General features: G+C 43.9%; 1 protein-coding gene across 2 annotated transcripts in view; it reads left to right on the top strand.

Annotated features, from left to right (window-relative positions):
• RYK (receptor like tyrosine kinase) overlaps positions 1-13,091 on the top strand; it is a 53,844-nt gene that overhangs the window by 24,729 nt on the left and 16,024 nt on the right. The window contains exons 7-9 of one of the 2 annotated variants that reach the window (XM_021541446.2): positions 1,830-1,930; positions 4,794-4,919; positions 7,315-7,401. In XM_021541446.2, the coding sequence (XP_021397121.2) occupies positions 1,830-1,930; positions 4,794-4,919; positions 7,315-7,401 (314 nt within the window). Of the gene's footprint in view, positions 1-1,829; positions 1,932-4,785; positions 4,920-7,314; positions 7,402-13,091 lie in introns of both variants that reach the window. The other variant, XM_077785603.1, reaches the window with a different exon arrangement.

Below are 13,091 nucleotides of genomic sequence, written 5' to 3'. Positions count from 1 at the left end.
AATAATCTCAAACTGTTTCTGTAAAAGGTTCCTGAATGAAATATGACAATGTCATTAGGGTTAACGACCTCCCAGGAGCAGCAGAGCCTGGAAAACCCACTGGTGCTCTTAATTTCAACCCCCAGAACTAAATAAAACCAAGGAGGGCTGTTAACTGGAAGCTCAAGCCGAGTTTACAGGCTGCACATGGATTCTTTGGGAACATTGTATTGGAAGTCCACAGCAAATGCTGCAAACCTCCCAGCGAAGGCACTGGAAAAGTGCCAAGGAAAGTTGGCATGGCTTAACAGCAGGATAATGGGAGTCATTAAAGCAAGAAGGCATCGTTCAAATAGCTGACAGAATAGGCAAGTGAGGAAGCTCAGGAAGTGAGTTAAACCTAAAAACCAGAATGAAGCCAACCCAAAAGAGAGTTTTTCAATCTTGCAACAGGCATTAAAAGAATAATTCCTTCCTCACACTTGCCTCCAGCCAAAGGAATCCGCAGGGCTAGTGGGTGATCAGGTTACAAAAGGAGTTTCCAGCCAGAGCGAGAAAAGGAAATGCAAGTTGTGCCTTGGTGTTTGATGTGGTGACTGTGCCAAGATTCTCCTTCCTGGGGAGCTCGCTGCAGAGTGGATCATACTGAGGGAGCTCATGGATGCAATAGTGGGAGCAGTTCAAATAAGCAGTAATTGCCAGCACCAAAGATCAGTCATTCAAAAACTCTGAAGGAAGTTAAAGGGGAGCAGCTAGATCAGCATCTGTGGCTCTTAGGCTCCTGCTAAATGCTGTGCTGGAGCCCTGTACCTTGAAGGCAGGGAATGTGGGAATAACTGTAAAAAAAATGTTCCAGGGAGAGATTGAGGCCAGCTATAAATGAGTAAGTTTGTGTTGTGAGATTCAGTAGATTCTGCTTCAGAGAAAAAAATCAGTGGGTTCATCCATGACTAGGCTGTAATGGGGAAGAGTGGACTTGGATTTCTGGTTTTTAAAGGAAGCAGTGGGCCTGGAGGGCATTACTAGCCATGTCTGACAATCCTATAGGGGTGGCTGGCCTGCCCAAGAAACCTTAAATGTTGATAATTTGGCAAAGCAGAGGTTGTATCCCAAACCAGTTTCCTCTTTGTCCTCCCAATTACAGTCAGCAGTGGAAAAGTTGAGGTTGGATCAAAGAGGGGACATTTGTATGTGGTTGGAGGGGAAGAACTACAAAAGAACTTCTGGCCCTGCCATCTTACCTGCTAACAGGGGTTTTGGTCCACTACAGCTGCAAAAGCCCTTTTTGTAGGGTTTTGACTGTGAAAATAAGACAGAAGTCAGCCTGCTGTGGTTTAGGCTGTGGTTTACCTGTTTCATGGATACTCTGCCCTCTGCCCCAAGAAAGCATCTCAAAAAGCACATCTTAGGTGATGCTGGAAGGGGCAACAGGTACCCCTAAGGAGGGGAGTGACAAAGTAGGGTAGAGCAGTTTGGGCTGTAGAATAGAGCCCTTGTCCGAGTGGGACATCAGTGCCATGAGAAATGTGTGCAAATCTTTCCTGGAATGTAAGAGCTGTTCTTGGTATGACAGGATGGTTCTGGCAAGGAATGTTTTGTCACTTTGATTATTCCAAAGTGAGAGAAGTGGGAAGATAGAGAAGTTCTGGAAAGCAAATAGGGGGAAGCTGTTCATGCTTAGTGCCAAGATTTTTGAGTCACCTGAAATACATTCTCATGTGTGAGAGACTTCAAAATTCTCCTCTTTTAAAGTCTTGCCTGGAAAATCTGATTTTGACCTCGACAGGTTAATTTGGAATGTGTTGGAGTGGCAAGCAGTGATGCTGATCTGCATTTTTGTTTCCCCACAGCATCAGCGACAGCAGCAGCTCGCAGGGGCTGTCGCAGCCCTCCACGCAGACGACGCAGTACCTGCGGGCTGACACGCCCAACAACGCCACGCCAGTAACCAGTAAGTGTTAGTCTAAGCACAGACCCTCCTGCCACCCTGCTTTGGTGGCAAGTGCAAGAGAAGAACACCAAGAATTCTCTGGCTCTGTCACTTTGCTTCTTGAATTCACACAGCGCGTGTTTGATCCAGCCACGCCGTAGTCAGGAGTGAGTTCGGGGGGATGTGAGGGGTATGAGCATGAGATTCTGTTTGTCCCTTGGTTTGTTCAGAGCAGTCAGCCAGCCAGGCTTCACCAGTAGCTGTGAAGTACCTGTGTTTTACACTGGGAAGAGCCTGTCTCCTGCAGTCCAAGCAGAGGAGAGAGAACAGGATGTATCCGCCCAGCCCTGGGATCAGTTACCAAAGCAGGTGATGCCACGTGCATGAATCCTGATGGTTGTGTTATTCTTGTCATCTCCTGTTGCTTACAGCTTTGCTTGAAGTGATGCAAAACAACTGAAGAGAGCAGTGAGTGGAAAGGAAGGGTGACAGCAGTTTAGATACTGACCTGGTAACTGATACCACAGAATCACAGAATATCCCAGCTGGAAGGGACCCACAGGGATCATCCAGTCCAACTCCTGGCCCTGCACAGACACCCCAACAGTCCCACCCTGTGCACCCCTGAGAATGTTGTCCACACTCCCCTGGAGCTCTGGCAGCCTTGGGGCTGTGCCCATTCCCTGGGGAGCCTGGGCAGTGCCCAGCACCCTCTGAGGGAAGAACCTTCCCCTGATATCCAACCTAAACCCCCCCGACACAGCTCCAGTTGTTCCCTGGGGTCCTCCTGTCCCTGGTCACAGAGAGAAGAGCTCAGAGCTGTCCCTTGGGAGGAGCTGCAGACTGGGATCAGGTCTCTCAGTTTCCTCCAAGTTGAGCAGACCAAGTGCTCTCAGCTGTATTCTGAGTTAATTCTGTAGTTAAGGATGTATTTATTACCTGTGGAATTTTTACTCCTCAAATTATTGTGTGGTGGAGGGCTATCCCAGCCAGCCCTGCTCCAGGGAAGGGCCTGTTGCAGCTGGAGGGAAGGTGACCAGTATAGACACACCCATGGGGTTTTTTTTAAACCAACTAATAAGACCCCTAAGTCTCTTCCATTGTCCTCTGATGGCATTTGGTGATAGTGACTGGGCCATCATGAGGGAGCACAGCACAAAGATCATCATTACTCTCAGCCCTCCTTTTTATCTCCCCATGTGTAGAAGCAGTTGTTTCCCTGAGGCTGAACTGCACCTCTGGGAGACATTTGGGACTCACTTCTAAATTGTACTGTATTTTCCTGTTCTGGGTTGTCCCTTAAAAAAAAACCCAACCAAAAAAACACCCAAAAATTTTATTTGTCATCTGAGTTCATCTTTCCCTTGCTAAAAGCTGCCTTTAAAATGTATTTGGTATAAGCATTCATTTAAAAACAGGCTTGTAAAAATTTAATGTATGAAATGTTAAAAAAATTCCTTTTCACAGAATTTGGAAGACTTATCCTGAAAATTATTCTAGAGCTGGTTTCCCTCTTGTCACCTGAGTCCCTTCCCAGCCTTTTAATTTTCCATCTCTTAGAATCACAGAATCATTTAGGTTGGAAAAGCCCTCCCAGATCATTAAGTTCAGCTGTTCCCTCAGCATGTCCCCAGGTGCCACATGGCTTTTAACTTTCTCCAGGGGTAGGGTCTCCACCAGCTGGGCAGCTGTGCCATGGCTGGACAATGCTTTGGGAAGTGGAATTTTCCCTCATGATCAATCTGAACCTTCCATGGCACAGTTTGAGGTCGTTTCCCCTTGTCCTGTCCCTGTTCCCTGGGAGCAGAGCCCAAACCCCCCCAGCTGTCCCCTCCTGTCAGGAGTTGTGCAGAGCCACAAGGTTCCCCTGAGCCTCCTTTTCTCCAGGCTGAGCCCCTTTCCAGCTCCCTCAGCCTCTCCTGGTGCTCCAGCCCCTTCCCCAGATTTGTTCCCTTCCCTGGGCATGTTCCAGCCCCTCTGTGTCTTATCCCAGCTCAGGCTGAGCTGCTGATGTCCTGTCAACCTCAGGCTTTTTATCTGGCTTTTCAAACAAAACTATTTTATTAATTTTGCTGAGTTCCAGTTGCTGGAATGTTGTCCTCCAGAATCCTCTGGCCAAGGGCAGGGGACCAAGTCCAGGGTGGTGTTTCAGCCCTCCTGACCCTGCCCAGTGTGGTGGCCACTGTGCCCAAGTGGCACCTGTTTGCTGGGGGCAGCCCTTGCTTCACAGTGTCTCTTACCTGCTTTGAGACACCCCCAGTAGCACTGGAAATGGTGAAAATTAGGAGAAGAAAATAAAAGGTTGGATGTGTGAAAAAAGCAGGATTGACATTCTTCGTAATTTTACAGTTGCATAATTTTGTTTTCAGTAGCATTTAAATTTTGAAGAAAGTATTATCAGGGTAATTCTCTAGATTTCTCTAATAATTCACGCACATGTACAAAAATATTCCAGGTTTTCTGACTCTCCTGTTGTATCCAGATATCTGGAAGTGCCAGAAGAGGGCACTGGTAATTTATTAATGTCCTGCTGGTGTAGGGCATCTTCCCAGCTCTGAGTTTTCCAGCAGTCTATTTCCTCCTCATGAGGGCAGTGCAGTGTTGATCACCTTCAGTACAGGAGTTTCCTTCACCCGGAGTGAATAATAAAAGTTGTTTGCATGACACTACAGAGAATTTCTGTGTAATTTCTTTCCCTGCAGATGATTATTCTTGTATTTTTCATTGCTAAATACTATCATCTTTTTTAAATGAATATATCAGATATTTATGATGGTGCTGCTCCCTTCTGTGTGGAGCCATAGGTGGTCAGAGGTGAAGCCCTATGCCTGTTCTCATTCCAAGGGTATTTATGTTGGATTGTTTGGCTCTGCTGGCTCCTCAGGTTATCCCACATTACGGATAGAGAAGAATGATCTGAAAAGTGTCACTCTTATGGAGGCTAAAGCTAAAGTGAAGGACATAGCCATCTCCAGGGAGAGGATCACCCTCAAAGACGTGCTCCAAGAAGGTATTTACAGCACTCAGACACTTCATTCCTACATGCTGTAGATATATAAATACAAATATATGGAAATTTATTTACAGACTTTTCTGAAAGCATTCACGGATGGTGTTTCTGATCTTCATAGCTTTGGTGGATGGGAGGAATGATGAGCTATGTTTGCATTTGGGGTGTGGGGGTGGGGAAAGTAGCTTCCAGAATTAATTAGGCTGGGGGAGCAACCAGGCGTGCTCATTAAGTCATTGAGCTTGCCTGTCTTAATAACCTGCTCCCTGAAATGATGGGTGACTGAGGGGAAGGGTAATCACTCCAGATTCAGTGCCAAGGTAACTCACTTTTGGGAGTTCCTACAGGACAGCTGCTCTTAACAGCATAAAAATCAAAACAAAACCAACCCAAAGCCCAGAAAGACTTCAGTTGTCCAAATTTGATGTCTCAGTTTCATAACTTTGCTTTAGAAATCTAATTGGCAGATGCAACATTTACAGCCCTGATATAAAGGATTCAGAGACTACCTGGTTGTTTTCATGGAATATCCTGAGTTGGAAGGACCACAGGGATCATCCAGTTCATGAATTGTTCACTCTTTGTTTACTGTGCACTTTGAAAGTGTTCATGCATAACATTAATTGATTCTTGTTGACACTGAATTTGGAAAATAGGCTTAAATATTTAGTTTTCTTTGTCATTCACCTTTATTGCTGCAATTTAAAGTCTCTGTTTCATGAGAAATCAAACTTCCTGAAGCTGGAGATTGGAGACAATCATCCTTTGGAGGCAGAATGCTTTGTATTAGTCTGAGCAGCAGTGGAGGATGTTCCCATTCTTGTTCAGTGTGTGCCTCTGAAACTCTGGGGTGGCAGCTCCGTGCTCACTTCCAGTGTGAGCTCTGCAAAAGCCTTCCTTGGCATGTGGGATGTGCTTTGTGCTCCTCTGGACTGCCTGGGGCTGGGATGTTGGGAGTCACCCATGACTAGAAGTGACTCAGTGCCCCAGCAACACTTCAGATGTTTGGTGGCAGAGCTGCCCTGTTCTGCCAGAATGAGGCATAAGGAGCTGTTGAATGCAGTTTGGACCCAGTCAATCCTGAGATCTTGTTTCTTAGCCTCCAGCTGTTACTTTGAGTCAGAACCTTCAAAAGTTAAGCACAGAGTTGTTGAGGTTAGAAAAGCCCTTTGAGGTCATCGAGTCCAAACACTCCCCAAGCAATGCCAATTTCACTTACGTCCCCAAGTGCCACATCCCCATGTCACAGGACTTAGAAGACCTGGCCAGTTTTAGTTCAGGATCATAGTGGTGTTGAGTCTCTGCCATTGAAGAACAAAAGAGCTTCAGTGGGGAAGAAGGGGATAAAGTAAACGCATGCATGGAACTTTTTTTACAGATCTTGGCCACAGATTCATTATAAACTTCACGTAGCTTCCATAACTTCACCTGCTTTTACATTTTGGAAATATATACTTAGGCACTTTCTAGAAGTCTTCAAGAACCAAGACAGGAGGAATTTAGTTACTGTTAAGTAATTCAGGGTGTTGTAGTTGCCTGAGAGTCTCCTAAGTTCAGCTGCTGCTTAGTGAAATCGCAATTTGAAGACCCCTGTCATGCAGGGCTTCCTTGCAGCCCCAGGGTAGGTGACAGAAGTGTTGCACTGCCCCTGTTGAAGGTATTTAGAAACAAATAAGACCTCTATTTCATACTGTCAAAGATGTTACAGCCTAGTCAGGCAGGAAGAATGCTTGGGAAGGGTCTGTTATTTTGGAATAGACTCTGTGGAGATGATGCACAACTGGGTGCAGAAAAGTGTTGCCAAGGTGAGCAGTAAAAACCAATTAAATCTCTGTGTGTTATCAGTTGTTCTCAGCCCAGCTTCTCAGAGTGGCTTCTCCTTCTGCAGTAGCATCAGTAACAGCTTGTGAATGGAAAAATGCTGGAGAGTCTGAATGACCCCCAAACAAACCCAGCACCTTCCAGCTGAGGTGAAACTTGTGAATAATGGGATGCTGGCTGTTTCCCTGTGTGCTGGCTAGCCAGAATTGCTGTTTCCTTGTGAATTAAGAACTGGAGTTCTTAATGCAGGGAGTTGACTGAAGTGCTACAAATAAACCCATCATCATGTTGATACTTAATTTCACTGGGCTCTGCTGCTACCACTAGTTCACTCTCATGCTTTTCCCCTTGAGTTTTATTTATGTAAAACTTCAGCATTGCTGCCTGTAGTTGTGAATCCCTCTCGTGCTGGAGAACAGTTGGGTTCTCACTTGGTGACTTTATAGGGTTTGGAGACACTTTAACTGCAGGCATTCCTCCCTTTCTGCTGTGAAAGGTACTGTTTGCTTAAGATACTCCTAATGTTATCAGTGGTTCTTAACCACATTTTACTGATTGGATGTTCTCTTCCTAGGCACGTTTGGGCGCATTTTCCATGGAATTCTAATAGAAGAAAAAGACCCCAGTAAAGAGAAACAAGTTTTTGTCAAAACCGTTAAAGGTATGTTTGCATGAAGGAGCGGGTTTGTGTGCAGGTGTTCGAACCGTGCTGCAGGCTGAGGGTGCCAAACCTGGCTTTACAACAACCCCCTTCTCCCCAAAATATGCAAATGATGAAAAGCAAAGGCAGCTGGGATGCTTCCTTCAGCCACAGAGAACAGCAATCTTATATGGAAGAAAAATGCATGTGTTCTCCACCAGTGCCTCCAGTCATCACCCTTGAATACTTCTGTTTGTTATTCTTCTAAGTAAAAAATTATATTGTTTTTTTTTCTCCAGAATGACATTGTCTTCCCAGTCAGAGCCTCGTCCCCTGCAAAGCCTTGTCCCCTACAAATTGCTGAAATGTATCTTAAAAACCCTTTACAAATACATGGCTGTTCAAAAGACAGGGCATAGTTTTTGCCTTCCTTAAGCTTTGCAACTGAAGTGTGAGAACTGGCATTTAGAACTGAATTTATCCAAATACAGCACCTGTGTTCAGGAAATACCTTGAAATGGGGGCAGTAGACTTAAGGAGCAAGGTTGGGTGTATGTGAAAAAATTGTAAATGTCCTACATGTCTGTCACATGTATTCCATGTGTATATTACAAGTATCCTACATGTATCGTTATTTTTAATGTAGCCAACATCTATCCCTTCCTCTGCAATCATCACAAGTTCTCTTTTTTGTCAAATTCCCAGTACAGTGGTTGTTTTACCACTTATTCACTTATTTTTGTCATTTCAGTTGGGTGTCTCATTGCCTTTGGTTTTTCATTTGGCAATTTCTTTAATTTTTTTCTTGCAAAAAAAAAAATAAGCATCTATAATAATTTCAACTCTCAATTCCCTCTCCAGCTCTCCTGGAGCCCCTTGTGGGGGCTCTAAGTTCTCCCTGGTGCCTTCTCTTCTCCAGGTGAACACCCCCTGTTCTCCCAGCCGGGCTTCTCTTATTTAAAAACCAAAAAATTTGCTTCTTTCCAGTATTTTGGGAACAGTTTCTGAATTCTGCCCTCTTCTGTTCCCTTTCCCTGCCAAACAGTTCTATCTTTTGTTATTTTCTTGGCTCTTATTTAATAATAGTTCTGAAAAACGTAGCCCTTGGCACGCAAGCTACTTTTTATAGCATTGGATTAAACAACATAACATTTGTCAAAAGTGATCTTAATTTAGCTGCCTCCCATGACCTCTTATTGAATTGCTTTTCCAAAATGGGACTTCCAATGCACTCCTAAATCCATACTTGTCCCTTACAGTGGCTTGTGTCTGTGACACATTTGTGTCCTATAGGAATAAGCTCTTCCCTTTGCAGGGAGGGACTCACTGCAGTGAACTGGAGCGTGGTCCTCAGGGAGTGATGGCATTTGTAGGGTCACTGTAGAGAATTTCCCAGCATTAAAAAGGACCTGTGTGTAAAAAGTGTAGAGTAGGTTTTGCTGATACTTGGGCTTGGGCAGCAGAATTTTGCAAGGAAAAGAACCTGTAACATCCCCTCATCCCCTCCTCACAGCAGCTCACTTGCAGTGCTGATGTTACTCAGCTTCATTTTCACATCCGGGCTGTGATTGCTCTGTGTGTGGCTGGGACATGTAATAAGTTGGGAATTGGATCTGGTTGGAAGAAAAAACCTGCAAAAATTCTCCTGTAACCAGAGTTTTTCCTTGATCTCAGTCATTCTGTGGCCACACACACACTGCTGTTCTGGCACAAGCAGAAGCAGGCAGGACCATAAAATCTTGATGGGTATGAGAACCATTAAACTGACTTAAGTATCTCTCTGCTGAAGGCAATAAAGCCTGAGGGTCATGGAAAATAGACACTTTGTCTGTGGAGTTAAATTATCCCTTCCCAAAAGTGTGAGCTGCTCCAGAACTGCCTTGTTTAACCCAGAGGTGCACTCTGAAAGTGATAAAATGAAGTCCAGTGATGCCCCAAATGTCTGGAAACAATGGGGAGTGGGGGTGGAGTATCCCAGATCTTTGGAAAATGTGCAGTGAGGTTCTTTGAGTAGGTACTGTGAGGAAGAATAACCTCCTTGAGAGAAAAGATACTTCTTTTTTCTCACCAGGATCAGTGCTTAAGAAACTGAAGGGGATTTGTTACGGCTTTAAACCTGGAATTTCAAGAGAATCCTAGAATCCCAGAATGGTTTAGGTTGGACAGGACCTTAAAGCCCATCTGTTCCCACCCCTGCCATGGGCAGGAACACCTTCCACTATTCCAGGTTGCTCCAAGCCTTGTTCAACCTGGCCTTGAACACTTCCAAGAATCCAGGGGCAGCCACAGCTTTTCTGGGCAGCCTGTGCTAGTGTCTGACCTCACAGGGAAGAATAAATAAATAAATTTTAAAATATTGTCTTCCTTTTGTCAAATGTAAATCTATCCTTTTCCTGTTTAACATTGCCCCTTGTCCTGTCCCTGCAAGCAGTGATCAAAAGTCTGTTTCAGTCTTTCTTACAATCCACAAGCCACAGAAAGGTGTCCTTGGAAAATTTTCTTCTCTAGGCTGAACTTCCCCAGCCCAACAAGTATTACAGATTGGCTTAGAGCTTGGATTTGTTGGCTGTTAGAAGAGCTCTGTGCCATGTGGGCAGGTGTCAAGGCTGTGCTGTTCAAGGAGTGGTTTCTGAATGAAAATCCATGAAGAAAAATCATGCCCTAAGTGCCTGTCATAATGAATCTCTTTTCATGTGCCCCTCCTTCAGCTGTCAGTGTACTACAGCATCCATACCCTTTTAAGAGGGGTTATTTCCAATAATGTGGACAGGGGGAATGTGCTGCCAGTTTTCCCATTCCTTGTGCTGGGCAAGGTGAGTTGTGGCTGTTGTCCTCATCAGGCAATAGTTATATCTGTGGGCATTTCCTGCTCTGGAGGGAGAGTGGCTGCAACCTTGTCATTTTGTCTCTTCCCTGTATTCTTTCCCCGTGGTTAATTGTTGCCCCCAAAGGATCAAAAGCAACAGGTAGTTGACTGCAGTAACTGCAGCAGCCCTTCCCACTTCCCTGATGTTTCCCGGTGCTCCAGTGAGATGCAGAGCATTGCTATAAACCAGGAGAGTGAAAACAGGATCCCTGATTTCTCTGAACTTTGTGTTTGTTCCCCTTCTGAAGTGATCTGCTCTTAAAGAAGTCAGTAATACACAAAAACTGAGAGAGCCTGGACCTGCCTGAGAAGTGGAAGAGCCCATCCAGAGAGTTTCCTGAAATCTTCTGTATTCCCTGTTGTCTCAAACGAGGGTAGAACTATTAGGTCAGATTCTCAAATAGCAAGTTTGAGCCTGATTAGGCAGTATCAGTGCAGGGATTGAATAGGTTGGAGGGTGCTTGTTCAGCATGATCTGACTGGTTTCTCATCCACTACAGAATTTGGGGTCTTTCTTTTGAACACTTCATGAAGTTATTGAAGTACCTTGGAAGTGATTCAGTGATTACTTGTTCTGTAGCTCTTAAATTGATGTGGTGTAAAAGTTGGAGATGCTTCTCTTGAAGTCTCAACGCCACATCTCTTATAAAGACTGACAGGAGGATTCATCCCTGATTTTTACTCCAGATGCTTAAAGGAGTTTTTTCTTTCATGGAGTTTTATTTCACTCCAGGGAGAAAGTTGTAACATGCCCATGGCAGTGACAAAGTTTCTACATGCAGGTTCATGAAATAGATGAGTTTATAATGTTTTTTTGATGCTGTATCATCTGTGTCTGGGTGCCTGAGCCTTCTGATATGAGCAGTGCCTTGTGCCAAGGAGAGCTTAAAAGGAAAATGGATCTTTCCTGGATTTCTGGAAGCTCTAATAACTTCAGGCTGCAAAGATCCCAAGCTCTGGGGAAAAGGTGTGACTTATTCAGGCTGTCCTACATCCTTCATGTTGGCCATACAGTTGTGTTATCTTTGCAGTTTAAACTTCCACTGTGTTTATTTGCTAGGCAAGGTGCTCAAAGTCATAGTTATTTTCACCCTTAGACATTTCAGTGGAAAATTTGCCTTCGTTCCGTCTTCAAGCAGACACTGATGAAGATTGAGGATGTGTGTCATTGCCAGCAAGAACAAGAATATGTTATCTAGAATATCTGGGATTTTGGAATCTTTGGATCAACACAACCTGAACAAGTTCTTTGTTAGAAAGATGAGAGACTTAGCTGGCATTTGCTTTCTTCGTTGTGTTTTTTTGTTTTACAGAAAAATTGTGTTATGAGGGTGGAATGCTTCACTTTCCAACCAGAGGTTTCCAGTTCCTCTCAGTTTTGGGAAGTGTCTCTGATGGCATGTTTCTCCAAGCTGGCATTACATCTCTTTACAGGGTTGAACAGATCCCTCCAGCCTTTCTGGGGAATCTTTTAAATCATCTGATGTCAGAGGAGGAAGAAAACACACAGGTTTCACCTTTGATTTAAAGAACACTTTGTTTAATGGTGCTTTTCCTGTGAAGGAGAAAATTCTTAGCAAAACAAATGGAATTGTGTTATTCCAGGAACATATGAAGTGAGGGTGAGCTGTGCAGAGGCCTGACTCATTTAGGATGTTCTGGCCAATGTACACTTTTGGTAAAAACAACGCAGTGTGCTGTTCAAGATAACCCGGCTGCTCCCATTTCATGTTCTAACCACTTAACATTTTTCTGATGTACAAGGAAGGAGTGTTTGGAAACAAACCATCCATGGAAAGCACTGGAAATAAAGTCAGTGTTGACAAAGGTCAGCTCTTTAAACTTCATTGTTCTACCAACTTTTAATAATGCTTTAGTTCTGTCATCTTAGGTCACTAAAAGACTTTCAGCATTCTTGGCTATCTCTGTCATTTTACTATTTAGAGTTTTTACATTTATTGCTAGTCTAGTTAAGAGGAGATGCCCCATTCCTGGGAGTGCTCAGGCCAGGTTGGACAGGACTTGGAGCATCGTGATCCAGTGGAAGGTGTCCTTGCCCATGGCAGGAGATGGAGCGAGATGAGCTTTAAGGTCCCTTCCAACCCAAACCATTCAATGATTGCAAGCTTGGTGACCTTTTAGGACTTCATGCAGTTGGGAACTGTAGAAATAGAAATCCTGAGAATTCAGGCCATGCCAAGCAGGAGACAGCAATGGGCACATTGAGGGGATTTAAATGTGGACAAGCAGCTCTGTGTTAACCAAGGTGAAGGTTTCTTGTTCACACTAAACAGGTACCAAAACTTGGAGCATCCACAGTTGTTCTCAAGGGGCCATGTTTCAATTGATGGAATTTGCTATTCTGGGTAGTTCATTCTTAAAAAGCACAGCCTTGTGAATATAGTTCTAAGTTTAAGGTTGTACCTTAAACATACAGTATTTGAATTAATTGTTCAAAAGTGTTTAATCTTCCAAAATCAGAGTGCAGGATCCCGTTTCTGAAGAATATAGTTTATGCCAAAAAAGAAAAATCAAGAGTTACTGCTCATCTGAGCTAAATTCTTGAGTGTCTTTATAAAGTAAGATACTTGAATTTAAAGAATTTGGGATAAGTAGCAAATTTTTTAATATCAGCCTAAAAAATGCACTTCATTTTTAATTTAATCCAAGTTCTTTAGGAAAATACCCTGAGACATCTAAAGCAATACAGTATGCTTCAGAAAATACTGAGGGGATGATTTCCAAAGTATTGTACTGCATAATTTAAAGATTTATTCCATGTGCTAAAAGATACTCACCTGCAGGACACTTAAATTTGCGCACAGTTAAAATCTCTACTTGTACA

This window comes from Lonchura striata, chromosome 10 (assembly GCF_046129695.1).
Source record: "Lonchura striata isolate bLonStr1 chromosome 10, bLonStr1.mat, whole genome shotgun sequence".
Classification (NCBI taxonomy): Eukaryota; Metazoa; Chordata; class Aves; order Passeriformes; family Estrildidae; genus Lonchura; species Lonchura striata.
This window is presented reverse-complemented; position numbering and strand designations above follow the sequence as displayed.